The 27,085-nt window shown below is 39.8% G+C and overlaps 2 protein-coding genes across 4 annotated transcripts; one reads left to right on the top strand and one right to left on the bottom strand.

The window, feature by feature from the left end:
* Window positions 1-870: 870 nt before the first annotated feature.
* LOC121736533 (intersectin-1) lies at window positions 871-25,425 on the bottom strand. Of its 3 annotated transcripts, XM_042127789.1 has the most exons (28): window positions 25,230-25,425; window positions 24,411-24,538; window positions 23,325-23,423; window positions 22,620-22,698; window positions 21,136-21,897; window positions 20,801-20,903; window positions 19,342-19,596; window positions 18,801-18,939; window positions 16,700-16,708; window positions 16,440-16,550; window positions 16,037-16,101; window positions 15,589-15,771; window positions 14,962-15,073; window positions 14,542-14,619; window positions 14,103-14,295; window positions 13,225-13,302; window positions 12,764-12,891; window positions 12,376-12,439; window positions 11,871-11,969; window positions 11,502-11,531; window positions 11,103-11,165; window positions 10,331-10,463; window positions 9,533-9,707; window positions 8,917-9,095; window positions 8,424-8,559; window positions 8,005-8,094; window positions 7,494-7,602; window positions 871-1,586 (listed from the first exon to the last, which is right to left on the bottom strand). In XM_042127789.1, exons 2-28 carry the CDS (start codon window positions 24,531-24,533, stop codon window positions 1,525-1,527), a joined length of 3,657 nt encoding a protein of 1,218 aa, XP_041983723.1. In that variant the 5' UTR covers window positions 24,534-24,538; window positions 25,230-25,425; the 3' UTR covers window positions 871-1,524. The 3 variants fall into 3 exon arrangements, with proteins under 3 accessions (XP_041983723.1, XP_041983724.1, XP_041983725.1); XM_042127790.1 differs by lacking the exon at window positions 11,502-11,531 and having other exon boundaries at window positions 25,230-25,424; XM_042127791.1 differs by lacking the exons at window positions 11,502-11,531; window positions 16,700-16,708 and having other exon boundaries at window positions 25,230-25,424.
* A 305-nt stretch (window positions 25,426-25,730) lies between these two features.
* On the top strand, window positions 25,731-26,506 carry LOC121736586 (MIP18 family protein galla-2). Its single transcript, XM_042127892.1, has 2 exons — window positions 25,731-26,070; window positions 26,259-26,506. The coding sequence occupies exons 1-2, from the start codon at window positions 25,794-25,796 to the stop codon at window positions 26,441-26,443; spliced, it is 462 nt and encodes a 153-aa protein (XP_041983826.1). The 5' UTR covers window positions 25,731-25,793; the 3' UTR covers window positions 26,444-26,506.
* The last annotated feature ends 579 nt before the right edge of the window (window positions 26,507-27,085 follow it).

Raw genomic sequence — 27,085 nt, 5'->3', positions numbered from 1 at the left:
GAAAACCGGCGTGAAACAGCGCTTGCGCTGTGTTTCGCCGAGTGAGTGAGTTTACCGGAGGCCCGATCCCGTATTCCCTTCCCTACCCTCCCCTATTCCCTTCCCTGCCCTACCCTCCCCTATTACCCTATTCCCTCTTAAAAGGCCGGCAACGCACCTGCAGCTCTTCTGATGCTCACAGCATGTGTCCATGGGCGACGGAAGTTGCTTTCCATCAGGTGACCCGTTTGCCCCCTTATTTCATAAAAAAAAAACTACAATTACCAAGTCAATGAATGAAGATCTGAGGTACAAAAGTTTTTAGTTATTTTACCTCAAGTTGAGCATTACGTTCACAATGTAAAGGGTCTCTCAGAGAACTTAAGTTAACTCAATGAGAGGACATTCGGCGAGAAAGTATTTTATTTTTAACAATTTTTAACCAAATATAGTGCAAATACCAGTACATATTAAGTATATTTGATAGGAAGTTACTACTGTATTATTAAAGAAAACAATTATTATTTAACAAAGGAAAGGCTAAATAAACGTAATGTATTTATTCTAGGAGTGTCATAGTTATTTTATTTAATAAAATAAAGTTTATTTACTTTTTTAAATGTAATAAAAAAAATATTATATTACTACTTAGAGTTGAAATAACCGTATTATGTAAAATTTATAAATTATTACACTTATAAAAGTCCATATTACTTTTCTGTTTTGTGTTAAATGTTAGTAAAATAATGACGAAATACAATAGTGTAATTTATTTTTATTTTCTCTTATTGAATCCTTCATTCAGTAAATCTATTAGGTCGTATTGGTCCGGAAATGCTGCTGGCGACAGTTCAGTGTTCTCCAACAAGGTTGTTAAATAAAACAAAGTTGATCATTAACATAATATATTATCTACTTTAGGCTAGCAACAACTAAATTCATTTAAATAGCAAGCAGTTCTGTACTATATAGAACTACCTGTGAAATTCGTAATTTTAACATCTAATGGCGAGAACAAAAGTTACATTTTTTAATAATATTATAAAACATCATAACATTTGGATTTCAGCATAAAATATTATTATCATGTATATCATTGCTGTGACGCTATATTATGCTGGTACTTTGTGTTTAAAATTATTTATCATGCTTGACAAACAGTGTATTTGTCTCGCGGCTTGGTACTAATATATTTTTTATATATATAATACCATAGTCAATGTCTTTTAATTCACTATAAGATAAAAACACATTAAGGAATGACTATCTTTGGTCATAACAATGTATTATGTAATACAATCACAAGTTCTAAAGTAGACGCAACAAAGCAAAAAATCTACTTTATTAATTAGTGTTATACCATCACTAAAAAGTGCCATTATCCTATGAAGCACATGATTTCGATTTCAACAGCTTTTCACAATCTATAAGCTTAGTATAGTTTGAAAAGCTTTTAGCATACTATCTTAATCACATAAGTATAACCGTCTGGTCTACATAGTGTAAAGTTTGATCAACAACAATATTATGACGGTGAGCTTAAAATTAGTTGACAAGTTTAGTGACGTAGTTGCTGGGGAATAGGCCTGTCATGCCTCTCAGCTCACCTGGAATAAAAAAAGTCGTTATTTTTTTCGTCGATGTGTGTCGATTAAACGCACTCATAGAAGTTGCAAGTCTTATGACGACTTGTCTTGTCTTTTAGTGTCTTTAAACACATTATGCCGAAGATACGCGGCCGAAGTTCGGCAAGATTACGCCTGCAATGTATTTTAAATTACCGATGACACACCAATAATAGCAGCGTTTTACCCTGAAATAAAACGCTTATTAAATACTTACCTTATTTGAAGCATAATAATTGAGATAGGCACTTCCATTTCCGCAGATTTTACCTCCTTTCTTTCCTGAATGTTGGTAGCTCTGTCAACCTTGGCGCCATCATTGAGCAGGTAGAGGGAGAATTCCCGCTCGACTATGATCATTGAGTCGAAATTACACCAGGCAGAAATAAAGTTATGCTTCAAATAAGGTAAGTATTTAATAAGCGTTTTATTTCAGGGTAAAACGCTGCTATTAAACACTTGACCGTTATTTGAAGCATAATAATTGAGACGTGTTTGTTATCGCCTGGTGATGATGTACGCCAATGTGACAAAATAAAAGTAAGACGCCAATGTGAAAAGAAAATATAACAATATAAAATAAAAATAGTAATTCCTTGTGGGAATACTTCTAAAACTTTATAAATGAATATATAGGTGATATAAGAGTGATGGAATAGAAAATCCAGTGTTCAAACACTTTTTTACACAATTATTACACCAAAAACTGATTGACAAATCAAAAATACAACTTGTAAAAGCTTTGATATGGACATAATGAAATCAACTAAAGGAACAAAATAATTTCTTAAATCGTTAGAATTAGATTAAAGTACTAGTTTTTTTGTACCGATTTTCAATAACGGCCCCAAAAGTATTTCATGAATGGATACATTGTCTAATGTCTCTCCAACTTTCAGCCATAGCTGAGCGGACGTTACCTGGTGGTGCAGTTGTCTCAGACAAGTTAGTTTTGATACTGCCAGCTAAAGGCGGCAGATGGTTTTCCTCGCAAACTCGTAAATAAATTGCACATTTAGCTTCGCTAATCGCTACGCCTGCGATGAAAAAAGTGATTACAGCATTTAACCCAGTAAACAGCAAGGTTGGTTATTACTGGGATTTCTTAAAATCTTCCAGCTAGATTGCCTAGAATCAGAACTGTTCGTTTTAGTAATGACTAAATAAATTAATCACATTAAAAAATTTTAAACCACTGTATTCTTACAGTGTGTAAGATCATGAACACGTCTGCCCAACGAAAACAAAAGCAAAATATCTGTATGTCTAGAAAATACAAATAAATTACTTGCGTCAACTGGCGTCAACAGTATAAGACTTAAATAAGTTTTTAATTTATGTTGTACAAGCTTTTTCAATGCAATAGATTTTAACATGTCTTACCAAACCGTAAGAACTTAAAGGGCCAGAAATCTCTGTATCAGACAGGAAGATATCTACTTATGTAAGAAAATAGTGTTGTAAGAGAGCTTAATCTATTAAAAATAGATAAGCTAAGAATTTTGCAAGGACTGTGGCCGTCGGCTTGTGAGCATCATAGCATCACATCTGTGAAACTTACACCAGGATAACCATCTATACCAGGCAACTTTATAAGTTTTGAGAGTGGAAGGTCGCCATGATAATAACAATAATGCCATATGGTTATCATCTCAGCCTCAGAAATTTTACAATTTTACAACCACACCCACATTTCTATACTTCCAGGGTCATTTCCTGATTTTTGGAAGAGGGACCGCTGAAATGTCGATTTTGTATTTCTCCAGATCGCGAATCGTATACGGTGCTGCTATTGCACTCGACTTGAGATCTGCCCGCCAAAATACTCGTTTCCAGCGTGGAACCACTAGGAGATAAATTCTTTGAGCCTGATTTAGGTGAGCCAGGACTTTGGGTATTAAACACCTAGGCTAGGGGGTACTCCTGAGAAAAGGCATCGTGATATAAACCTGCTTGATCGGTCAAGTCGAGAGTTACATAATTAGTCACTACATGAGCTTCGGCGGAAGCAAATAGATCGTTCACACAAGTAAGCCGCATTTTGTGATTTTCTCCGTGCAAGAAGTTAACAGATTTGGGAATGATCCAATAACTCGAAAAATCTGAATGGTTATGTCCATCAGGGTATCTGACCTGGTGCGACCTTCGTCCCAAATGTAGGTTATAGCTGTTCGATTGTCGCTCTGCCAAAGAACTGTCGAGCGAGGGAGAGTCTGGTGCTGACTGCTGACCTCGGAGAAGCAGAGCGCTAGAAGCTCTTTCTGATTGTAATGCATGAAATTTTCTTATGCTGACCATGTCCCCGTTAAGAAAAGGTGGTCGAGTTGAGCACCCCAAGCTAGGTCCGACGCATCTGTTGCCAAGCAGTGCGATGGTGGGCCCCAATGAATGGAAGTTGATAGATGATGACTTTGCAACCACCACCGAAGATCGTCGCTAAGCGTAACGCTTGTCTCGGTAGAGAGCAGCAATTCGGAAATGCGGACTTATCTAAGTCTATGAGAAGAGACAAGAGAGCTCGGTAATGTAGCCTTCGGTACTATGAAACTGGCGAAGTTCAGGAGACCGAGGATGCTCTGCAAGGTCTTTAGATCTACCAGACTCTTTGTCAGGACTCAGGACTGGTAAAATCTTTTGATGAATTTTAGACATTTTCTCGCCTGGAAGTAGCTTTTCGTTTTGTAAACGTGTTCCAACGAACACCTAGAAATACCAGGTCTTGATGAGGCGTAAGTAAATCCTTTGAAGCAAAATGTGGACATGCTTCTGTAGGATGATTTTGTTTTAATAAGCAATAAGATAATCGTCCTAATAAACGATTATACGCAGAACTTGCTCTCTGAGGTTTTTGCTTAACCCAATTGGTCAGGGAAGCAGGTGACCGGACAATAAGCAAGTAATTTGCAGCAACTGTCCCTTGTATACAGACGTAGGAGCCGTCAGTGCGATGGAGCGACTGCCAGGTAAAATAAGCTTGGGACAGGTATATTTTGCAAAGCCAATCGTCGGGTTGCAAAACGAAACTGTCATTAGTTGAACATTTATGAGCCCGAATGGCTGAGTCAAAACATAACCGAATAGAGTGGAAAGATTGAAAATAGGACGGCAGGACCCGTCGACCTTAGGGACCAGAAACATTGTCGAAATAAAACTTGGCAAGGGGCTGGCAACTTCTAATACACCCTGGAATATCATTTGTCGAATTTGGAGATACATATCTTCCGACTCTGTGGTAGAAAAATGATTTTGGTTTAATTTTGGAATGAACCGAGGTGGTTTCTCTATGAATGGTATGCGGTACCCTTTTAGAATCTTTATAATAATAACCTGGAGCATCTAGGCGCTGCGAACGAGAAACGGCGGTAAAACTTCAAAGTTTGACCCGCTCTGAATTTTTGATTGTCAGTACTTACGTTTTTTGGCATTCCCGAGATCCCCGAGATTCCCGAGATCCGAAAGAGAAGCGGCATATTCACGGGTACTTTTGCCGTGGAAGTTCTCTCAGTTGTCCAATCGAGCTCCTCTCGAGTGAAAGGAACTTCGTGCATTGCCAGGCATTGACCGTGGTTCAAAATTATTTCTTTGTCCCCGTGGGGTACGATTGTATGAACAGCCTTGCGCAGGCTGGTGATCATGGGAAATGTGCGAGCTAGCACAACATCCATGAGACATACCCTGCGCGGGTATATAATTCTTAGTCTGCCTCTGCGTGGGTAGGCTAAGCTCTCGAGTGAAAAGAACTTCGTGCATTGCTAGGCATTGACCGTGGTTCAAAATTTATTGTTTGTCCCTGCGGGGGACGATTGTAAGAACAGCCTTGCGCAGACTGGTGAGCATGGGAAATGTGCGAGCTAGCACAACATCCATGAGACATACCCTGCGCGGATATATAACTCTTAGCCTGCCCCTGCGGGGGGCGGCGAGTCAATCTGTTGCTCTAGAACCCGCTTGCGCAGCGGCAGCAACATTATTCTGACTATTCGCAACAAAGGTTTTACGAGCTCCTTCAGTCTTTTCGAGTAGTGACACCAGCAACTCGGAATTAACTTAGATAAAATTATTGCCAGAACTGGGTCATGAACAAAATTGATAATTGCATTGCGTCTCATTTGAAAACTTCATAGATCTCATCATAGATTCAGACCACAAATTAATTGAAGTAATTCTGACGTTGTGATACAAATCCTTAACGGTTTCATTTAACCTTCAGGGGTCAAGCTTGAAGCGTGTGACCATTTTAACAAATTCTTAAGAGCAGATTTCAATGCTCCGCGCTGCATAAGTACGCAATATAATAATGCCGCGTATGATTTGTGCACGTGAGGTTTTTTTTTTTTTTTTTTAAATATTTAAGCTCATCATTGACCTCTAAATCAACAAAAACTAGTATATGATTATAAAATTCTTGAACTTCAGAATAATGAACTTCTGACTATTCATTATTATGTTGAATATTTATTTAATATAGCCAAAATCTCCAAAAGGGAAGTTTTCGTAACGGACGTCTCTTTAAGTTTTGTTTCAATTTCAAAAACAAGATTCGGTTATAAAGAATTGCTAACGGTCGTTTCATTTTCATTTGATTTGCTATACAATTCCCGACTGACATTATCGTCGATAGAATTACATGACCTTGAAAAATAGATCGGTTTTCGTAAAAATAACTAACCTTTTTGTTAAGTTCATTAACCTCTTGAGTTAATTTAGCTAAAGGGTGGTCATAGCGCTGTCTGTATTTGCTCCCCCCCTTTTTGTGGCGGCGGCGCCTCGATTTACGTTTGCTGTGTGAAGTAGAAGTCGATGACGAGCTCGAATCATTTGTTCAACTACTACTACTAGATGACCTTGCACGAGAACAAGGCCTTTTTTATTAACCACATTAGTGGGTAGTTTCAAATCTAACGTTAGCTGGTGTCACTACCGAATCATGAACAAATTCACATTCGTTATTCATTATTAATAGCTACCTTAACCTAGGAAAGAACACAAACACAAGAACTTAACTAGAAAATTAATATTTAAAAATTTAAATGTAGTATTTAAATTTATATTCGTTATTAAAGTAACGATACGAACGATAAAATCGTTATTAATATGAAATGTTCATCTTTTCTAAAGAAAAAATGTATAAAAATATAACTTACGTGAATTACCAAAACCTTGAAAAACGGTAAAAACACAACACTGAAATTATTTCACTTTATACTTAAATTATATAACTGGGAGTTAGTTATATAATAAGGAGGTATATTACGTAATGACTTCTGAGCACGACTGTGCGGTGCGGAAAACAAAACGCCAATGATCATAGTCGAGCGGGAATTCTCCCTCTACCTGCTCAATGATGGCGCCAAGGTTGACAGAGCTACCAACATTCAGGAAAGAAAGGAGGTAAAATCTGCGGAAATGGAAGTGCCTATCTCAATTATTATGCTTCAAATAACGGTCAAGTGTTTAATAATAATAATAATAGAGCTTTATTTAATTCCATACAAGTTAATACATTTTTTAAGATTACAAAATATAGGATTTAAATTTAGGCTTGTACGGACCCCCTTCGGGTAAAAGCCGTATAGTATCAGCCGAATGCTTCGGCCGCGTATGTTCGGCATGGTGTGATTAGATACTTAAGTTTTAGGTGTTTTACGCCAATTTAAGAATAATTATGTAAAAATAACTACGGTCACGGTCACAGAAGCTGTGACCGTAGTTATTTTTTACGATCGAACGGGCCTATTTGAGCCAAAGCACGGGTTTCCGTCGCGGTCATAATGTCATCTTCCCTGAAGCTCGACTACACGTCCGCGTTCCGTGCTGTATGTGCATGTGCGTGCAAATCCGTATGTTATGATGTTATGTGTGTGTGTGTGTGTGTGTGTGTACACGTACCCTGCCACCAGGCGGGGTCCTGGCTGCGGTCAGTGACGGCGATGATGTCGTCCTTCTCGAAGCTCAGCTCGTCCGCGTTCTGCGCCGTGTACGGGTACAGCGCGATCACCTGCAAACAGTATGATGAATGAAACAGCGCCCCTAGTGGTAAAAATGGTAACTATTCGTATTGAACAATGAGCAGCGACAAAAACTCGCATTCGTACCACTGTACCGCTCACACAGAGCCCCGTAATCACATAAGCTTTGTCCCACGATGATGACGCAGACCACAATATAGGTCTCATTATTAATTAACCACGCATTACACAACTAGCAGTCTTAAGTAGCCAGTATATAATGGCCCGCGATGGCTCACTGCATGCCACGCCTGAAAATCGTCCGTCATTACTCATTAAGACTCTATTACCCCGTCTACACAGTGGCGATGGCTTGTAGTGGGCCAGCGTAGTCCATTGTGAAGAGACACCTTTAGAAACTGAATTAAAATTACAGATGTAATAAAGCTCACCTTATCGATGACAGTTTCTGTGGGCACGGTGTCCATCTTGGACATGACGGGGGTCGTCCTACCGGAGGTGCGGCCGGAGGATTGTAGAACCTGAAAGAGTTGTTTGAGTACCGTCAAGTGAGCTGTCATTTCAACGAAAACATTGTTACTTAATTTGGTTTATTTAATTTTTTACGTATCGGTAACGTTAAATTATACGTCAGGGTACGTACACGCACAGATTTACGCAATTAACGTACGTCTGTGCGTGCATACGAGCGTACACATCTATCGGGTACCTTCATGTATCTGTAATGATTTTTTACAAAACATACATACATAAATAAACGTAAACGCATGTACGCACATATTACATAACGTACATCTGTGCGTGCATACGTGCGGGCATATCTGATGAGATTTATAATGTTATTATATACCTTAACATAGCTGGCGGGGAACCAGCCGGACTGTCTATTACGGCCCTTCGCCTGCAGCTCGCCCTCCCACCACCCGCTGTCCGCCTTCTTGCGCACCACCAGCAGCTGACCCTTCACCAGGGAGAGTTGCTCGGGACTGAAAAACGAGTTCACTCATGTTTAACAATTTGGCATATCAAGCAACAAAATTAAGTTTGAAGCATAATATTCTGATTAGCTTGTATGCAGATATAATATAGAATAAAGATGATAATTTTTTAATTTTGATTTTACAAGAAATTACATAGTGTTCTTTTACGACCGTACTGATATAACTCAGGCAGTCGTTCGCTTTAAAATCACATGTTTCTGTGAATTCTAACCTCAGCGCGACTTACGAGAGAGCAACTTTGCGTACAATTTCTGTGTATGCGCGCGGTCCTGCTCGCAAGTGCGTATACGCACGCGCGAGTGTTTCTTTTTCTCTCTTAGTTTGTGTCTATCTCGCTCTCACCTGGTGGCGGTGTAGTTGGCGAGCGCCTGCGCGACCTCGTGCTTGCGGCGGCCGGCGGCAGAGTCCCGCCCGCTGTCTCGCCGCGCGGCGGAAGCGGGTCGCCCGCCCGCCGCCGCCGTCGCCGCGCTTTCCGTTATCGCTGCTACTTCCGATGACACTGGCGTTGATGATTTCTGCTCCTATAAACAAATCATAATAAATAAATAAATTATAATTAGAAACTAGTTGCTTTGAGAGCGCTTTTCCTGACGTACGTGTTATCACCCGCGCGGATGTATACGCATGCGGGTGACAACATGCTCTTGGCCGCTCGCCTGTTCCGCATGACAGGAAAAACATCTACATATGAAAATATGATAGGCTGCAGGCAACTATAATGAGGACCAGCTGTAGGCCTACTACGAAACCGTTTTGAGACTCGAACAATCGAACGAGAATGCCTCATCTTGCTCTAACAACGTCATTTCACGTATTTTAGAATAGGCATTCTCGTTCGAGCCTCGTTTGAGTCTCAAAACTTTTTTGTTTGACGGCCCCAGATCGCAGCGCACGCGTTTAGAACGGTTAGAACGTGTGTTACGTTCTCTCTCTTTTGTCTTTCTCTCTTGTAACTCGCCTGTACAGGCTCCGGCTTGATCTCCGGCTCGGGCTGCACGGGCTGCGGTGCCGGCTGGGGTTCCGGCTGCGGCTCGGGCTGCGGCTCCGGCTCGCGGGTCTCCGGGATGGCGGACATGACGTCCGTGCCGGCCGTCGCGTCCTTCGTCACGTAGTTGGATGGGAATATGCCGGTTCTGCGACACAAACATTAAAATCAGTATCACTATAAATAAAAATACAAGTAGAACATCTACTTATAGCAATAGAGGTACACACGGCAGGCTGAACTTCTAACTTCAAAACTTTATTTCAATAATATTTTTGCGTCAAACTTTTTGTCATTGTGTTGTCGATCTTGATTCGATTTCGTTTAGGCCTCAGTCTCGAGATCAGCGGGCAGCGGGGCGGGAGCGGTGGCGGCGGCGCGGGAAGCCGTCTAGTACGCCGCGCCGCTGCCTTCGAGGCCAGTACATAAATCTATACATTGGAAGACGCCACTCCCACCGCCCATGCCGCCGCCGCCCCGCTGCCCGCTGATTTCGAAGCTGATGCAAAATCAGTACGGCGGGGCTAAAATGGTAACTTTGGAGAATCATATTATGAATCATAATATAATATGATTATTTTTTTTTAAATCGCAAAATGCAAGTCTGCTTGCAATTCATGTCTAGTAATTTGTACTAATTTGAAATTTGTCAGTTTGGCAGTTTTGACAATTCATTTGGTGAATTGATTGAGAGGAATTGCTAAACGTGACCATTTTAGCCCCGCTGATGACTGACGAAGCTGAATCATTCACCGATCCCCTTCTACTAACCTGCTGCCGATCCTGCCGGTCCACCAGTCGCCGTCCCGCCGCATCACCTCGATGCGCTCGCCCGCCTCGAACGTCAGGTCACCCGCCTCGCCCGACGCGTACGGGTACGCCGCTATGTAGAAGTCGCCGCCCTCTGTTGGGAGGTTTTTTTTAAATAAAATAAGGAGGCAAACGAGCAAACGGGTCACCTAATGGAAAGCAACTACCGTTGCCCATGGACACTCGTAATATCAGAAGAGCTGCAGGGGCGTTACCGGCCTTTTAAGAGGGATACGCTCTTTTCTTGAAAGTTTGCAGGCCGTATAGGTCCGGAAATACTGCTGGTGACAGTTAGTTCCAGAGTTTTATTTAGGTTATTGCCTCGATAGAAAAAGTCTGGGGCTAGTAAATGAAATGAACTCTAAATCGGTTAAAAATTAACACTTTTTTACAACAACAGAAACTTTAGGGTGGGTTGCACCAATTTACTTTAACTATAACTTAATAATGTCAAATGACCTGTCAAATACCTATAATGGACGCCATATTTGACGATAACCTAAACCCTATAACTACGCCTCTGGTGCAACCCACCCCTAAGTAACCAACTATTGTTGCTGTCATTGTTAAGGTTGCTTTTTCAACGACGATGAAACTAAGGCAAGACAAGATTAACAAGCCCGAGTATAATTTTTCGTTATTAAATCGTATTTAAGAATTGTCAAACGATTAACAATATAACGTAAATTGGAGGTTTTGTGCAGTATCAAGGTTTTGATATAATATTACTTACCAACAGCGGGCATCGCACCACCGAGGTCGCTGGCGATTTCCGCTTCCGGTACCTCTGCGATACCTGAACATACATACAGCTGTTAGAATATGTATACAGGGCCAGACAGCGTGCAAGCAAACAACACTAATAAAGGAGTTATAGGTACATATCACAATTATTATATAATTAATTATGTTATTATTTTGTAAGATTCCTTAGAAAAGTCACTTGACAGAAAAAGATAAACACATGAAATGTGTTATTTATTAAAAAGGAAATATTTGTCGTCGCACGCATAATTTAAACTATTTTAGGGTATTACAAAAGCGGGAAATCCAAAAACATTATTGACTTCTAATAAGCAAATCCGTGCGGGTTTTTTTGAGGTTATGTTTTTGGGGGCGGGGTGTAACATACCCGGTGGAGTCAGAGCATTGTCAACCACAGCTATAAACATAAGTATGTTGTTTTATAAAGTGTCTTACTTCTTATATTTCAAATTGAATCTTCAAGTATAGTCTGTCAAAAAAGTGGAGAAAAAAGGGATGACACTACGATTTTGCCACTTTTTAATTTTTTCACTTTTTTGACAGACTATAAATCCAATTTATTGCTCGATGTTAATATAAAAAAAATAATTGTGCACTACTTAAATATTATTCCTTCCTTCTTTCAAGTAAATTGATTCACACAGAGACTATAATTACAAAATTGTCTGAGACATTATAGTAGTTTGACAATTTACAGACATTGTACAAAAATATAATTATGTAAATAGAAAGTCACCTTCTAGTTGCGTCTTAGTTTCTATAGTTTCCACGGCGTCGGTGTAGGCCACCGCCGTCAGGTCCTCCACGTATGACTCCGGGAACCAGCCGGACTGACCTGCAAGTTATAAGTAATAAAGTAACGCCTGTTGCATTGCTGTCGCGAGATACAGTATCACCCCTACCGGTACAGATTACCAGCTTTTACCTAAACCTAATTCACACTTTACCATGGAAACTAAGACCTATTTCGGGATAAAAAGCAGCTTATGTGTTAACTTTAAACGGGCTTTGGCCCACCACTGTATCTCCTGTGTCGCCAGGATCGACAGCGGTATCCAACCACGAAAACCCTTTGATATGATCTAAGGCACGATGGACGTGCTAAAGCTGTCTTGGACCCGCAACGAAATTATTTAGAAGAAGATACGAGAAGAAGATATTATGTATTAACTGCTAATCCGGAGCTTAAGCTACCACAATTCCATGTTTTTGTAAAAACTTTTGAGATATCTGCGACAAACCTCTGGCAGTGCCCCACGCCCATCCTGGCTCGGCGTCGCCGCGTGGTGTTGGCGCCTCGCTCACCTGAACAATACAACAAACAGCTGTTATTATCATTTTCGTTTATTCTTCTTATCTTATTAGGGATTATCTGTGAAGTACGTCACATGATTTTCACCGCCCCCCCTTGTCACGGGCGGTCAGGATAGGTAGGAACTAGGAACCCCCATTCCTTGTCACTCCATGTCACACTGCGTCGACTTCCCCTATCCCTTTTACGTGTTTATGGATGAACCTTTACTAGCTCACTCATATTAATAATGCGACCATTAGCTTAGGTCTTAAAAAACTCCTATTTAACTGGCTCTTATCAGAATAATAATATAAAACGTGTGTGTGTGCACTGACCAGGTCGCCGGGCTGCAGGCTGAGCTCGTCCTGCGTGCGCGCCGTGAACTCGTACACGCAGCGCCAGCGCGGCGCCGCCCCCGCCCCCGCCCCGCCCACACTCGCCGCAGCGGGCACCGCCTCCGTCGCTGTACAAAAAATAACAATCATTTATACTGTAGTAAGTTAAATAATGGATAAATTAAAGATATTGTTTTCTGTATTCTTAGCCACTTTGTATTTTATAACGATTTATTATGAATGTTAAGAGTGATTTAAAACCGAGATGCGTCGTTTTAAGAAAGACTTTTCACTGGTCATATTATAATTGAATGTTCGCACGGCGTCTCTATTTAATACAATGTTGCACTCGCTCACTTGGTCACTCATAAAATGACCAAAACACTAAAGAATGCCATAAAATTGCTACAGATCCTATCTGACACATTAATACTTATATTAATCATAATGTGCGTACGTACCGCTGGCTGCGGGCGCGTCGCCCCACGTGTCCGCGGCGGGCTCGCTCCACGCCGCATCCGATGTGCCCCAGTCCGCCTCTGTATAGTATTCAAATTTATATAATAATGTAATATGCTAACGAAATATAAGAAGCCAAATGATACACAAACGTTAAACAAAACGCACAGTTACGTGTAAACGTAAAAGAGTTTAAGTGATCGTGAACGTGTCATTAAGTTACAATTATTTAGGATGTCAGTCCAATATTATAATAATAACACCATTTTGCTTGTGTATAATACCAAAACCGGTTTTTATTACTCTTATCTCTTATCTGTTTATTGATAACAAGTTAAGTTATTTCAAAGAATTTACATAAACAGTTTGTATAGCTCTGTGTTATTGAGATTATAATAATGTATTAATATATTTGTTGCGAAATAGTTAGAAACATAGATTTCAAAGTTTACAGTGATGAGACAAATATCACATCTGACTAAATACTATATTATGATGGCTTGATAGATAGAAAATTTAACATATATTATAATATTTTTCACACAAACATAAAATATGGATTAGATGTAAGGTTATTACATTATTTGTACAAAGAGGGTAGGCCGGGTGCCATTTTTTTTTTGCAAACCACGTACCCTACATTTTTGCAAAGATTTTGGCACTTACTGAAGGGTTAAGTTACAATTATTTAGGATGTCAGTCCAATATTATAATAATAACACCATAATATAATAATATATCGTAATGTGTGACTGCGTACAAAAGCCTACCTAGCGTGCATGTCTGTACGGGCGTACACGCACTTTCGCAAACTCGTACACTCATTTCGTGAATGTAATAATTATGTATTACACCAACGAGGACCATACTCTCTCCTCACCTGCGGGCCACTGATCAGCGGGCGCGGTGGAGCGGCTCTGGACGTACTCGTCTCGTCGCTGCTCGTACAGCTTCCACACCACCTCGCACCGCTCGCTGAGCTTGGCCACTGTCTCCGACAGCTCCGCCAGCTGCGATTTGTTGGACTCCAGGTCGCTCTTCTTGCTTTCCACGATGGCTTTGGCTGCGTCCACCTGGCATAATGGATGGCATACATAAAATGGTTTGACGAAAAGCGAATAGACAAAAGATAAAATCGAAATGAAACTCAGTCTGATAACCGGATGGATATAAACTATACACGACGTTATATGCTTGTCTCTTTCAGACAAGTAAGAGAATATTGTATCTCGTTTGAAAGCACACGTTTTAAGGTGTTGTTAGTTGGACGATTTTGTCACTCAAGGCTTAATTTTCTATTATAAATTTTTGCGTATTACCTTATCCCGCAGCTGTTTGAGTGTGACCTCCATCATGCTGAGCTTGCCGTCCTCACCCGCACCTTCGGACGCCTTCGCCTGTCAGAAATAACGGAGAAAATGTAAGTATAATATTTTATTTGCTGAACATGACTTCTATACTTCTTTTAGCAAAACAATTATACTAGTTACATTTTACAATAGTAACAGAGCCGTAGTAATCTCGATATGGTATTAAAAACTAAATAATATGTTCGTAAATGTCAAACTGCATCAGTGTATCATCATTAATAAACTGATGTTTATAAAGCTGAATTAAACTTGGGATCAATCACTCACTTTTTCATGTTTAACGCTTTCGTTCGTTAATATCTCTCTAGAGTCTAGGTATCATGCACGAGGTACAAGAAAATGCCTGAGCAACATGTATTGTGCACACACCTTGGCATCGAGCTCCGCCTTCTCCTTGTTGAGGGAAATCTGCTTGGCGTTCAGCTCCTTCACCTTGGCCTTCAGCTGCGACATCTCCGCCATACTCGCGTCACGGTCAGACCTGCGACAGACAAGTTAAATAATATGTATAGGTTAAGCGATGTTGCCAGCTCGCGTCGCGATCAGACCTGCGACAAACCAGTTGCACATTATAGATTATAGAAGATATAGGCATTAGCGATGTTGCCAGCAGTCGGACCTACTCGTACAGCACATAATATGTGTATATTATTATAATTTATCGATGATAGCCTTTCAATATTGCAGGTTACAAGCTCAAAGATATTTCATACTATACGCTTACCATAGCCCAGTCGCAAAAGACAAATAAATTATAGTAAATTAATGTCCTTAGCGGAAGCTAAGTAGCTAACTCACGCCGAGACACCAACAACTACCAATTGCGACGTTGGCAGCTCACATCATAGAGTCGATGGTGCACTTAGCAGCAGTTACAGCTGTGCGCGTATCCCTGATGTCCTTGGCGAGGTTGCCAGCTCGCGTGGTGACAGTACCCAGCTCGGCGGATAGCGCCTGGCTACACGCCTATAGTCAATTGCGACGTTGCCAGCTCACCTCATAGAGTCGATGGTGCATTTAGCGGCGGCGACAGCTGTACGCGTGTCTCTGATCTCCTTGGCGAGGTTGCCAGCTCGCGTGGTGACGGTGCCGAGCTCGGCGGCCAGCGCCTGGCTACGCGCTTTTAGGCTCAAAACCTTGCTCTGCTCTTCAGCACGCATAGCTTCTAGTTCACGAGTTCTGATGAAGAAAAAAAAACATTACAGCTTTTTACATACTTTTTCTTGTTGATAAAGTATTTATTATTTAAACAGCGACTAAGTATCCTACTTATAAAAAAATTAAACAACGAATAAGGAAGAGACACTCGATAGACAGAGATAGCAGACCTTATAATAGTTATAAGCTGCGTAAATATTATCTTCATTAGTAAATGGGTTTTCTGTTTTGTGACATATCAAAGGCAGCCCAAATCAGCATGGTATGTTGGGAATACGGCACTTACCTCTTCTTCTCCCACTCAAGTTGGCACTGCCTCTCCATCTCTTTACGAGCTGCCTCTCGCTTTTCCTGTAACAAATTTTATGTTTCCATTTAAGAACTCTTACTGAATTTAAGCAAAGTAAAAAAAGTGTGACGAATTTGCGATTTTAAATATTATACCAAAATAGTAGCCGATCGACGACACTGTTGAAAAGATAAAAGTTTAAAAAAAAAACTTTAGCAACTGAGCATACAGCTCGACGAGGCTTTAAATGAACGTGGCCAAAAAAGGAACTAACGCTGCCATTTTTGACCTGTTTTTGAGAGTTCTCCTTTACCAGCAGCGCCCCGTCCACGTTCATTTAAAGCCTTGTAGCACTTTCATTGTGATTATCATCATCATCCAGCTACATTCTGATGCTCACCTGTTCCTCCTTCTGTTTTCTCATCTGTTCCTCCTGCTCCTTCTTCTGCGCCTCCAGTCGCAGCTTCTCCTTCTTCTCCGCTTCTTCTCGCTCTTTCCGCTCTCTCTCCATCTGCGTCAAAACATTAAGAATGTTTTTTTTTCTCGAAAATGGTTGTTTGTTACTTTGGAAGCTACACATATTCTACTGGAAATGTTTTCTTAAACTTGTATATGATTTAAGTTATTATTTACACAATACATATTTTTTTTAAACTTTACCTCTTCCTCCTATTATATGCATGAAATAAGAAATAGATGATCAGAATTTGAAGTATTATAATAACACAATACAATCTTAATAATTTATCAAAAAAAAAAATCATACACATTGCATTTTTGCCAAATATGAAAGTTTCAAAAGGCCCTCTTAAGGCCGTATACAATGAGGATTAGTGAAATTTCATGTTTTTATTTTCACTAGAACTTTGACCAGAAGTAATTATAAGCATTTAAGCATTTTTTGTAGGTTTGTTACGTTCCTTACCAAGGTTCCTGACAGCTTAGAATTTTGATTTAAATCCATTTACTACTAAAAAAACAGTTATAAAGAATGATACTTTCAAAATTTTATTTCGACTAGAATTCAGCGAAAATAAATGCAGGAAAAAATATTTTTACACAAAAATGTTTAAATTATGATTTCGAGGTCCTGGTCAGCTTCGTTTTTGATACATAATAATAAAAATAAGTAGTTTAGATCACAAATTCGAACGATTTGTTAATATACAATAGCAATGATTTGAATTTGCCACTTCAATTCCACAGGCGCTTTGATGGATAAAAATTGAATGACATAATAAGCCAAATCTGTGTGTCAGAGGCTGATTGTCTATCATAGAAAACCTAGAGTATGTTCACAAATATATCCCAGTATTCTGGCCGTACAATACAGCGCCGTAATTTAACGTCTTAACTCTTAAGCAATGGTCAGTAGCCTGAGTTTTATTTCGGAACCTAGTCAACATTTTTGGTTTACAAATACTACAATATTGCTTTGTAACCTAAATTACATGGCAAGAGACTATCTAATAAGATGCTATTTGATAATTGGTAGTTTTGAAAGGTGGTTGGTAGGTTTGAAAGACATAAAATGTAAACATTACAGCTTAGTCAGAAAACAATGTACAGAGTACTGCAACTGAGAGTTATCTATGTGTCAAAACTTTGTAAAATGATATTATGTTATTTTATCGCACATGTCCAATCCATAGCAATAGAAAGAATTATCACATCTTAGCACTGGAGTACTGAAATCTGCACAAGAAATTGCAAAAACATAGTGCAATTATCATGCGGATAGATCTAGATCTATGATGACTCCATGATTTTGGTGCACCTCGGGAGGAAATAACTAAGGATTCTTTACAGAAAATATATTGTGATCGAAATGAAATGCCCTAGAACCTTATTTGATTTTATCAAAAAATCGCGACGGCATTTAAAAGTAAATAGTAAAGAGCATTTATACAATTACTAATTCTTTACTTACGATAATTTGATGCAATGTACAGGAACCGTAAATTTTTTCGGGATAAAAAGTATGAAAAAAATTGGTATTTCAGCGCTGCTACTTTCACAGTGAACTCTCTACAAGGAACACATACACACCCTAAAGTATTATTACTTAGTTTTGTTACACCTTGTATAGGTATGGGTAATACTTTATTTTGTTATACATTGTCTAATGTTTATGTATTATTTAGAGGAAATACATTTTTTATGTTTGTGTACAGTACAGAACAAACATCATATTTAAATACCTAATACATCATTTTATTATAATACAAATTCATTTAAGATTTCGTTTATCAAGTGGTGAACATGGCCTCTCTGCTAATCCTTACTCTGTATGTCGAGCTTACCACGTGATCACATTATTTCTGAAAATATTAAAATCGACGATGGCTTGCTATGTAAATATGTACCTATTGAGCGCCATCTATTGAGCAAGTTTGCCTCAGATTCTAAAACGTCAGTGGCCTATAATCCCGCCTTAAGGCTGCGTTTCCACCAGAGATGTGTTACGAGTAATATGTATTTAAGATCCAATAAAATCGCCACGCTGAGCGATGTCATGGCAAGGTCATGTCAATGAAGCGATTCTATTGGTTCTCAAAAACACATTCCTCGCAACACATATCTGGTGGAAACGTAGCCTTTCACCTTAGCAGCTTGGCTCCGCCATACCCTTTAGTCTTTTGCCCATAATTGACATAAGAAATTAAAGGTGTTTGCTTTTGCCTCCCTCCCCGCCATCAACTTTGACATTGACACTTCTCCTTCTTCTTCCCGACATAGTCCCGAGCGTTTTGCCACGTACCTTTTCATGTATCTGCTGCGTAGCGAGCTGGTCGCGGCGGCGCTCGAGCTCAGCCTGACCGCGCGCGAGGTTCTCTCGCCGCCGCTCCTCGTACGACCGCGTGCTGCCAGAACTGGTGACTGACTCGCGACGACGGGCCCTGTATTAAATACCACATTTTTATTATCATTTATTAATATCATCAATCAATGTCGACCCTCTTTTCATCTTTGTTTGTCGCTCGATATACAAAATCACGTTCTTGATACTCCTTTTGTCTTAGACCCAACTTACCACAAGCGACGCGACGTTAGCTTCGCGGTTTTGCTAATCAAATCAAGCAGAGATTCATATCAATCAAGTGTTGATAAAAAGCTGTCACATATTACGAACTTTAAGAACCCTCATTGCTGTGCAATGAACTTAAGGACAGCAAATGTTATACATTCAAATTCGAATTCAAGTAACGACATCATCCCGATTTATAGCTATTATGGGCCACATTTATCTTGACAGTTACTTTATTGACATGGTAACTGACTTGTAACGTTTCGGTTCTCACCTGAAAGTGGGCGGGACCAGATCCGGCGGCAGCTTAGCGGGCACGGGCTCGCCGTGCGCCGCGCGCTCGCACAGGTACATGGCCAGCACGAACTCCTCGCAGCCCAGCTTGCCGTCCGCGTCCAGGTCCGACAGCGCCCAGATCTGGGCCAGCGCCGGCTGCGGCAGCCGCGACTGCAGCATGATGGCGCGCGCCTGGGCACCGGATACAGAACCGGACTTCGAGCGATCCGTCGCGTTGAATAGTTGCGTGTACCTGCAAAAGATTTTGAGTTTTATAGTACTGATGTGTCATTGTAGTCTGTTGGTTTACTTTATTAGAGATTACTAGATTGATTTACAGTAGCCAGCCAGTAGAAATCAGTGTAAATTATAGCTAGCAGTGGCGAAGAGTCCATATAACCCGATTCCCGTCGGCTTCCCTATTGGAAAATCGAATCAATGGGCCAAATACATTTTTATCTAATAAATATTTTACATACTTAAAAAACTTTGAATTCACTATACGCCTACAAAATTTTATATGCAATAAAGTTTTCTCTCACTTGAAATAGTTTGAATTAATAATGAATCGCCTATAAATTTATATAGGCAATGCAACGTGCAGGCCGTCCCCGATAGAAGCCGATAAATTAGCGGGTTATTTCTTCATACAACGATATTTCATAGTAAACATCTGTCCTTTTCATTCCTGTGAACTCGTCATGTTCTGTCTCGTTCTACCACGCGCCAATATACTCGGAAATAAGCCGATACTCGTCGAGTTATTACAGAGAAAGGTAAATTAGCAACGCACAAGTGCGAGCGAGAAAGATGAACTTCATGAAGTAAAATTGTTATGAGTCAAATGGCGGATGAGTGTTTGTAAACAACTTGTTTGTTTTGTGTTTAAATGTCGAATGTTATTTGTTTTAGCGTTAAGAAGAGTGCAGTGTCGCGAATTTAAATTAATTTGTATTGTGATTTGTGACTCGTACAGCTGAGACTGTTGTCTGACAGATTATTTGCTGTCGAAGGAAACTTCGTTTTCCAAACTTAGTTTTGAATGACCGCATGTGCCGACTGCCGTCACGCATACAACTTAAGTCAGAAGGCATTTTTCAAAGGCATCATTATCAAACTTGAAACTCGAACATTGTTGAACATCAGTGCTGAGCGTTTTGGTAAGTAGATTTTTTACTCCGGCTTCCCTTCCGAAAATATTCACCCTTCGCCACTGATAGCTAGCTATAATTTGGACTGATTTCACTGTATATAAGAATAAGAATAATTTATTGCATAAATGTGGTACAACACAGGTCTTACAATATTACTTAAATATATGTATATATTTGGATTGAGAGAGTACAGAAGCCCATTAACTCCTACAGAGTTACACAAATACCTGCTGATGTGTGAGAGAGAAAGATGAGGCGATGTATAAGCAAAAGATAAGAAGTAAGAGAAGATAAAAAACGTACTTGAGTTTCTGCGGCTGCGGGATGGCCCAATCGGCGCCGGGGGGCGGGCTGACCACACCCATCGGCTCCGTGGGGCTGCTCACCAACGAACCCATCAGAGACCCTAAAATTGAAATTTAGTACAATAAATTCATAGTAATATGTTATGTAAAATCTTTTTACATTTTCTCTCTTCTTTTTACGTACATTTAAAAGCTGATTGACTGTCTAAAATCTAAATCTTGCGTTGTGGATAAAACAGCATTCTCCGCCATATTTAACTAGGTGAAAATTAACATTTTAACTATTTTTCTTAGTAAGTTTTTTCGTTTATGTTTCTAAAATACTCGACTTACCAGGCTTAGAGAACGAATCGCTCTTGACGGCAGTGATCGGCGTAGAGGTGACAGGCTGGCTGGCGGTCGTGGTCACCGCTGTTGGCTTCGGTGGACTGGACAGACCAGTGGGTTGGGTTGGCTGCGGCTGCGAGCTCGGGACCAGGGGCGTAGGACCTACGAGAGGCTGCTGAGGCGGGGACGTCTGACCCATGCCGATCAGTGGCTCACTGGACATCAGTGGTTGACTAGGTAGTGGTTGGGAGGTAGCGATTAAAGGTTGTGAAGGTGGCGACGTATTAATCAGATTCTGTGGTTGCGGTGCCGTACTGATTAGCGGTTCAGCTGCAATTCCGTTGATCGGAACCGGAGGCGCCTGAGATCCCATTATGTTTTGGGCCAACAGAGGGGTCTGGTTCATGAGTGGTTGCGTAGTTAACGGTTGAGCCAATCCGACTAGCGGTTGGGCGCCAACCAGAGGTCTACTCTGCATTGGCAGGTTTGGTATGACCGGTTGAGCCGTTGCCAATGGCGGCTGCATCATAGGCTGCACTGGAGCACCCATTGGCTGGTTGAATTGACTCATCAATGGTTGAGCAGGTTTCACGCCGGAGATGAGGTCGGGGACAGTTGGTGGGGCCGGCTTGGCGGGGATGGACGGCTGACCGTTAAAGTCTCCGAGCAGGGACTGGTTAGACTGAGGTAGACCACCGATTAGTGGTTGGGACATGTTGGGCATGGGTGGGATTGGTGGTTTCGGTGGTGGGAACTGTTGCTTTGCACCTGAAATTGTAAAATAACATTACACTGATTTTATGAACAGAAATAGATTCCTTATTGACCCTGGACAAAAAGGGAGGGTAGAGAGGTGTTTAAGTAAAGCTATAGGCGGGTCCACTCCAAGTCCAAACCGCCTCGGACGAGGCCCGCCGCGTGCGGCATGCGCCGTACCGCTCGCTTGGTGTGGACGTTGCTCGTCCGAGGCGGGCGCATGCTCAGGCTCGGGCGTACGTACGGTGCCATCGTGTCTTTGTGAGCAATGGCTCGGGCTGTTCGAGCGAGGCAACCTTGCTGTGTACGCCCGTCCACCTCGCCCTCAGCGAGCATGCCTCGCTCGAGGCTGCTCGCTTGCAGCGCGCGGCGGGCCTCGCCCGAGGCGGCTCGCTTGGTGTGGACCCGCCTAATCACTGATTGCTTGTTTGCAACTATTCTATATTCACTGCACTGCAGTCCGCAGCTTACTTTTCATGATGTGGTAACAGATAAACCAATTTCTGTTATGTAAAGATTTAACTGTAAAAATTATCACAAACTAGCTGTCCCGGTGAACTTCGTGTCACTTTAAAACCTTCCCTGGACTTCTACGAATATTTTAAGACTAAAATCAACCCAATCCGTCCAGCCGTTTTCGAGTTTTAGCGCGACTGACACATTTGAAAATCCATTTTTATATATATAGACTACAGAAGTCTTTCAATAAAAACATAAATGTGTTAAAAACGAACCTGTAGGGCTGAGCGATGCCAGTAGCGATGGCGGTAACGCCTTCGGTATTTCGATACCATGGAGCTTGAGGTTGATTATCTAAAGACAATTAAATCAATAATTATATTTATAATAAAATAACTGCTGTAATCTTATTTTGCGAACGTGAATATTTATATCCAGGTTTAACATTTACACACGGAAGAAACAAGTAGATATAGGTCAATAGCAAAATTTCTGTCTATACTATTATATCCAGTTATCTGATTTTAGGTTAAGATAATGCAACATATTGCATATTTGTTGCATATTAACATATTGCATATCAACTCGGAAAGGGAACGTCACCGTATCGCCTTACTAACCTAACGTGTGCACGTATTAACAAAGTGTATCAGTACCGCCTGTACGTCAACTCGGCTACGGCTAGGCGACGGCTCGCTTACGGCGACCGACCGACCGCTGTCCCCTTCCGAGGCGATCACGTTACAGTTCCGCTAAGTGTGCGTTGCAGTAGGGAGTTTCATACAAACAATATTGAACGGCTCGAGGCGATACGGTGCCGATCCCTTTCCGAGTTGATATGTGTACTGTGACCTTTACTTCCCTTTTCTTTTAATTTAGTAAGAATTGTCCAATGTGCATTAGTTAATGATGGTTCTAACTTAATCCAAGCATCTTCTCCTCTGTTAAAGATTTCTATGAATTATAATCACGAGACTTACCTTGCAGGCAATAGAGAATTCCTTCAGGTCAAGCTTGCCGTCAGCATTGGTGTCAGCCAGGGACCAGATTTGACCCAGAATAGGGGGAGGCAGTTGTGACTGGAGAAATAGTTTTTTTTTTATTTTAAACATTAATAATATGAATTAGGATCTGATGAATTAATATGTGATCAACTCGAAACAAGCTAGCGATTTCCTGCTGATGAATGATAATAAATAGCATGTTTTAATATAATAGCTAAGATATAACTACTCAGTATTCTATGCATGTGTGAAAGATGTTTAACACTTATTACATAATATAATGTTCTATTTATATTTAAGTATCTAATATGATAGTTATAAAGCCTATAGTTTGTATTTCAATTACAAATAAACCGGCCAAGTGCGTGTCGGGCCACGCGCAATATAGGGTTCCATAGTTTATGATAATTTTTTTATGGTCAATGAATGTACATTTATAACGTGTTTTACATTCTTATGTTCAGCATCATCTCAGTTCTGACTTCCGTTCAAAGGAATTTGAACGAAAAGTTCCTTTGTACTTCCCCAAAAAAATTTTTTGTTAATAGTTGATTGACTATTACTTAATAACTTTTGAAGTCTTCTTAGCCATGATAGTTTTCCTTTTAAATTCAGCATATTTCCTACTCCTGTGAATTTTTTCACTTTTCTGGAAACAACTGTTTAGCTGGTAGAAGGGAGGGACACTGGACTAACAATTTTTTCCACTTTAAAATTTCATATTTCACAAATGGATCCCTAAATCGAAAAATGATCTTTGAATAGGTACTCATAATATTTATTATTTAATAAAAACCTTTCCAACGACACCCCACAAAATCATCCCCGCTTAAGGTGTAAGGGAGGTACCATAAAAAAAAATTTAAAGATTTTATATACCATTTTGCTGACATAATTAATATGTGCATTCATGCCAAATTACAGCTTTGTAAGTCCTATAGTCTCTGAGCAAAACCGCGGAGAGACAGACGGACAGACAGACAGAAACTATAAAGTTTCCTTGTTGACTACGGAACCCTAAAAAATATAAAGTAAAATAAACAAAATAAAAAAGTGAAGTACCTGCAGCATGAACCTCTTGGCCTGCTCCCCAGTGAGGTGGCCGTTGATGGGGCCGAGGTTACGAAAGTGCTCCGCAAACTTCACATGCTCGTGGGGCTGGATAACCCACGGGTCAGCTGCCATTTTATCTGCAAAAAAAAGCTATTTGTTGACTGATAAATACATTGGCAGCTACATGTTTTATGTTCTCTTAAAGACAGATAATTTTTTTTATTAAGTTTCCTAATGCAGTAATTAAACTATACCATAACTTTTCTCTGCATTGGTTCAAAATTTTTATTCAGAATAAATTTTTGCAAATGTTCTGTGAATGTCTACATGATGCCTACCACCGATTCGGGAACTAACCCGGCGAGAAAACCAGCGTAAAAGGTTCAAAATTAAAAATTAATTTGGACTTAAAAATTTGAAGTGAGTTTATTACAAGTCTATTAGATTCGCAAATTTCACAGAAAAGAGATGAAAGAGATCTTCATCCACAATTATAAAAACCACAAAGGAATAAAGAAGATTAATCCTATTATATATCATGAGATACGACTAAGTTTTTATTATACTCATTACTTACCTGCGTGAGTTAAGTCTAGAGTAAATAATAAAATGGTTTGATGTGTACTTTTGTCTGTTTAACTAGTCACATTATCATTAAATATCGCATAAGATAGTACTGAGGAAGAGGTAGCTAATATATTATGCTTGTTTATTATTGTTTAATACGCCCTAAAGGCTAAGAAAACACCCAGTTTCACAGAAAATTTCTAATGTCGAGCTATCCTTAGTCCTAGGGGAAAAAATACGCTTAATGTTACCTCTACTTACACGTTTATTACTCCTCGTTGGTGACGACTTTCTTCTGACTTGGATAGAATATGAAGAGGAGTTTTATAACACTTAACAAAACGTTAAAACGAAAGTATTGATCGATTCCTGGATTTCTAGATACAACTTTTGACGCACTATTGACGGTTTTGATTTGTTGACAATTCATGATTGTCACGCTGTGGCTGTCAAAGTTATTGCCACCAACGGGTACATTTTTACAACTAGCTTGTTAATACAATGTGTGTAATTTGTGTGATTTAATGCTAAAAGAACGTTATTATTGAACGGTTATACAAATTAAAGTCAAATAGGTGGCAAATTAAATTAAAAAAAAACTAGATAAAATTTTATCCATAGTTTTTTGCTGCGTTATATGTTATTGTAAAAACAAATACTGTCAAAAGTCAGCTGATATATCTGACATTTGTCAAAAGTCAAAACATTGCGATTTGCGCATGTACTTGGATCACAGATTACTAAAGAAGAAGAAGAAATTACTAATATATATTTGTAGACTGGATTTCTATTTTAATTGGTTTATTGGGATATGTTTGTTTAAAAATGACTAAAATAGCAGATAATGTTAATCCAAATATATATGAAAAGGAATCTGAGCGGGAGGTGACGTCTAGAGACCTTGACGAGGATGCCGTTGACGAGATAGATACTCGAGAAATTTTCGACTTAATTCGAAATATAAATGACCCAGAACACCCTCTGACTCTTGAAGAGCTCAGAGTAGTAGAGGAGAAGAATGTATTCGTCGACAACAAGGATAACATGGTCCGAGTATACTTCACACCAACTATACCACACTGCAGCATGGCTACTTTGATAGGTACGTAATTTACTTGCGTTTTATAACTTGCTGCATGTGTAGTTCGTAAGCAGACTATAAAAGAGCATTTAATAATATTGATAAGGAAAATTCAGCGTAATATATAATAAGTTTTTACTTGTATTTTATAAGTTGCTGCACACTTTGTTACTAGAAACTTTTAAAAGCCCATCTATTTATAATTACAGGTCTGTCTATTAGAGTGCAGCTGCTTCGAGCATTACCAAGCCGATTCAAAGTGACGGTGGAGGTGTCTGAGGGTACGCACATGTCAGAACATGCGGTCAACAAACAGCTAGCGGACAAGGAGAGAGTGGCCGCTGCTTTAGAGAACAACAACTTAGTGCAGATCATCAATCAGTGTATTGCATAGGAATTCAAACATCTACTTATGTTTGTGAGTGTCCCTGGGCTATAGTAATATATTTAATTTCATCAGGTGATTGTTTTGCTTATAAGTTTTGATTTTATTAAAAATTGTTATAATATTTTAAAAACAATTATAAGTTCACCTATCTATATGTATAGATATTTAAAGGTAAAAATAGAACTAGAACTTATTAGGGAAGGACAATGATGAAATACTCAAACCAGATATGTTACTACCGCGCGCGTTGTGAAGCTTCAAATACGGCCCAATTGGGCCGTCTGTTGTTTAGTCTGCATCGAGCGCAGTCATGAATGTGCCGCGTCTTGTCTTACCTAAATAAATTGAAAATGACGTTGTGCGTGTATCAAAAATGTACCAATTATGACTCGAAAGTAAACAAAACACATGGAATCTCTTACCACATGTCTTGATTGCAATAAATACCTCGATTATTTACATTTTCAATTATTTTTTCGAACAATCTGGAAAAAATCGAATTTTCGTCATAGCTCAGGCGAAGAAAGAGACAGCGATACGATTTGACGTTTAAAAAAAGAACTGTCTCTTTTACATAAATGGTTTTTCGTATCTTTTGTTTCACTCATCTGTCAAATTTGTCAATTTCTGCAATTTTGAATTTGAAAA

Source organism: Aricia agestis, chromosome 19, assembly GCF_905147365.1.
Source record: "Aricia agestis chromosome 19, ilAriAges1.1, whole genome shotgun sequence".
NCBI classification, from domain to species: Eukaryota; Metazoa; Arthropoda; class Insecta; order Lepidoptera; family Lycaenidae; genus Aricia; species Aricia agestis.
The sequence above is the reverse complement of the archived record's forward strand: the minus strand, read 5'-3'. Positions and strand labels throughout refer to the sequence as shown.

Bases quoted from the DNA above. Each gene is read 5' to 3' on its own strand.
- LOC121736586 (XM_042127892.1), top strand. From the start codon at position 25,794: ATGACTAAAATAGCAGATAATGTTAATCCAAATATATATGAAAAGGAA. The intron at 26,071-26,258 runs GTACGTAATTTA...TTATAATTACAG, and splicing joins CAGCATGGCTACTTTGATAG to GTCTGTCTATTAGAGTGCAG.
- LOC121736533 (XM_042127789.1), bottom strand. From the start codon at position 24,533: ATGGCAGCTGACCCGTGGGTTATCCAGCCCCACGAGCATGTGAAGTTT. The intron at 15,772-16,036 runs GTAAGTGCCGTA...TTTCTTCATCAG, and splicing joins CTTGAGTGGGAGAAGAAGAG to AACTCGTGAACTAGAAGCTA. The intron at 10,464-11,102 runs GTAAGTAATATT...ACCTCCCAACAG, and splicing joins TGGTGCGATGCCCGCTGTTG to AGGGCGGCGACTTCTACATA.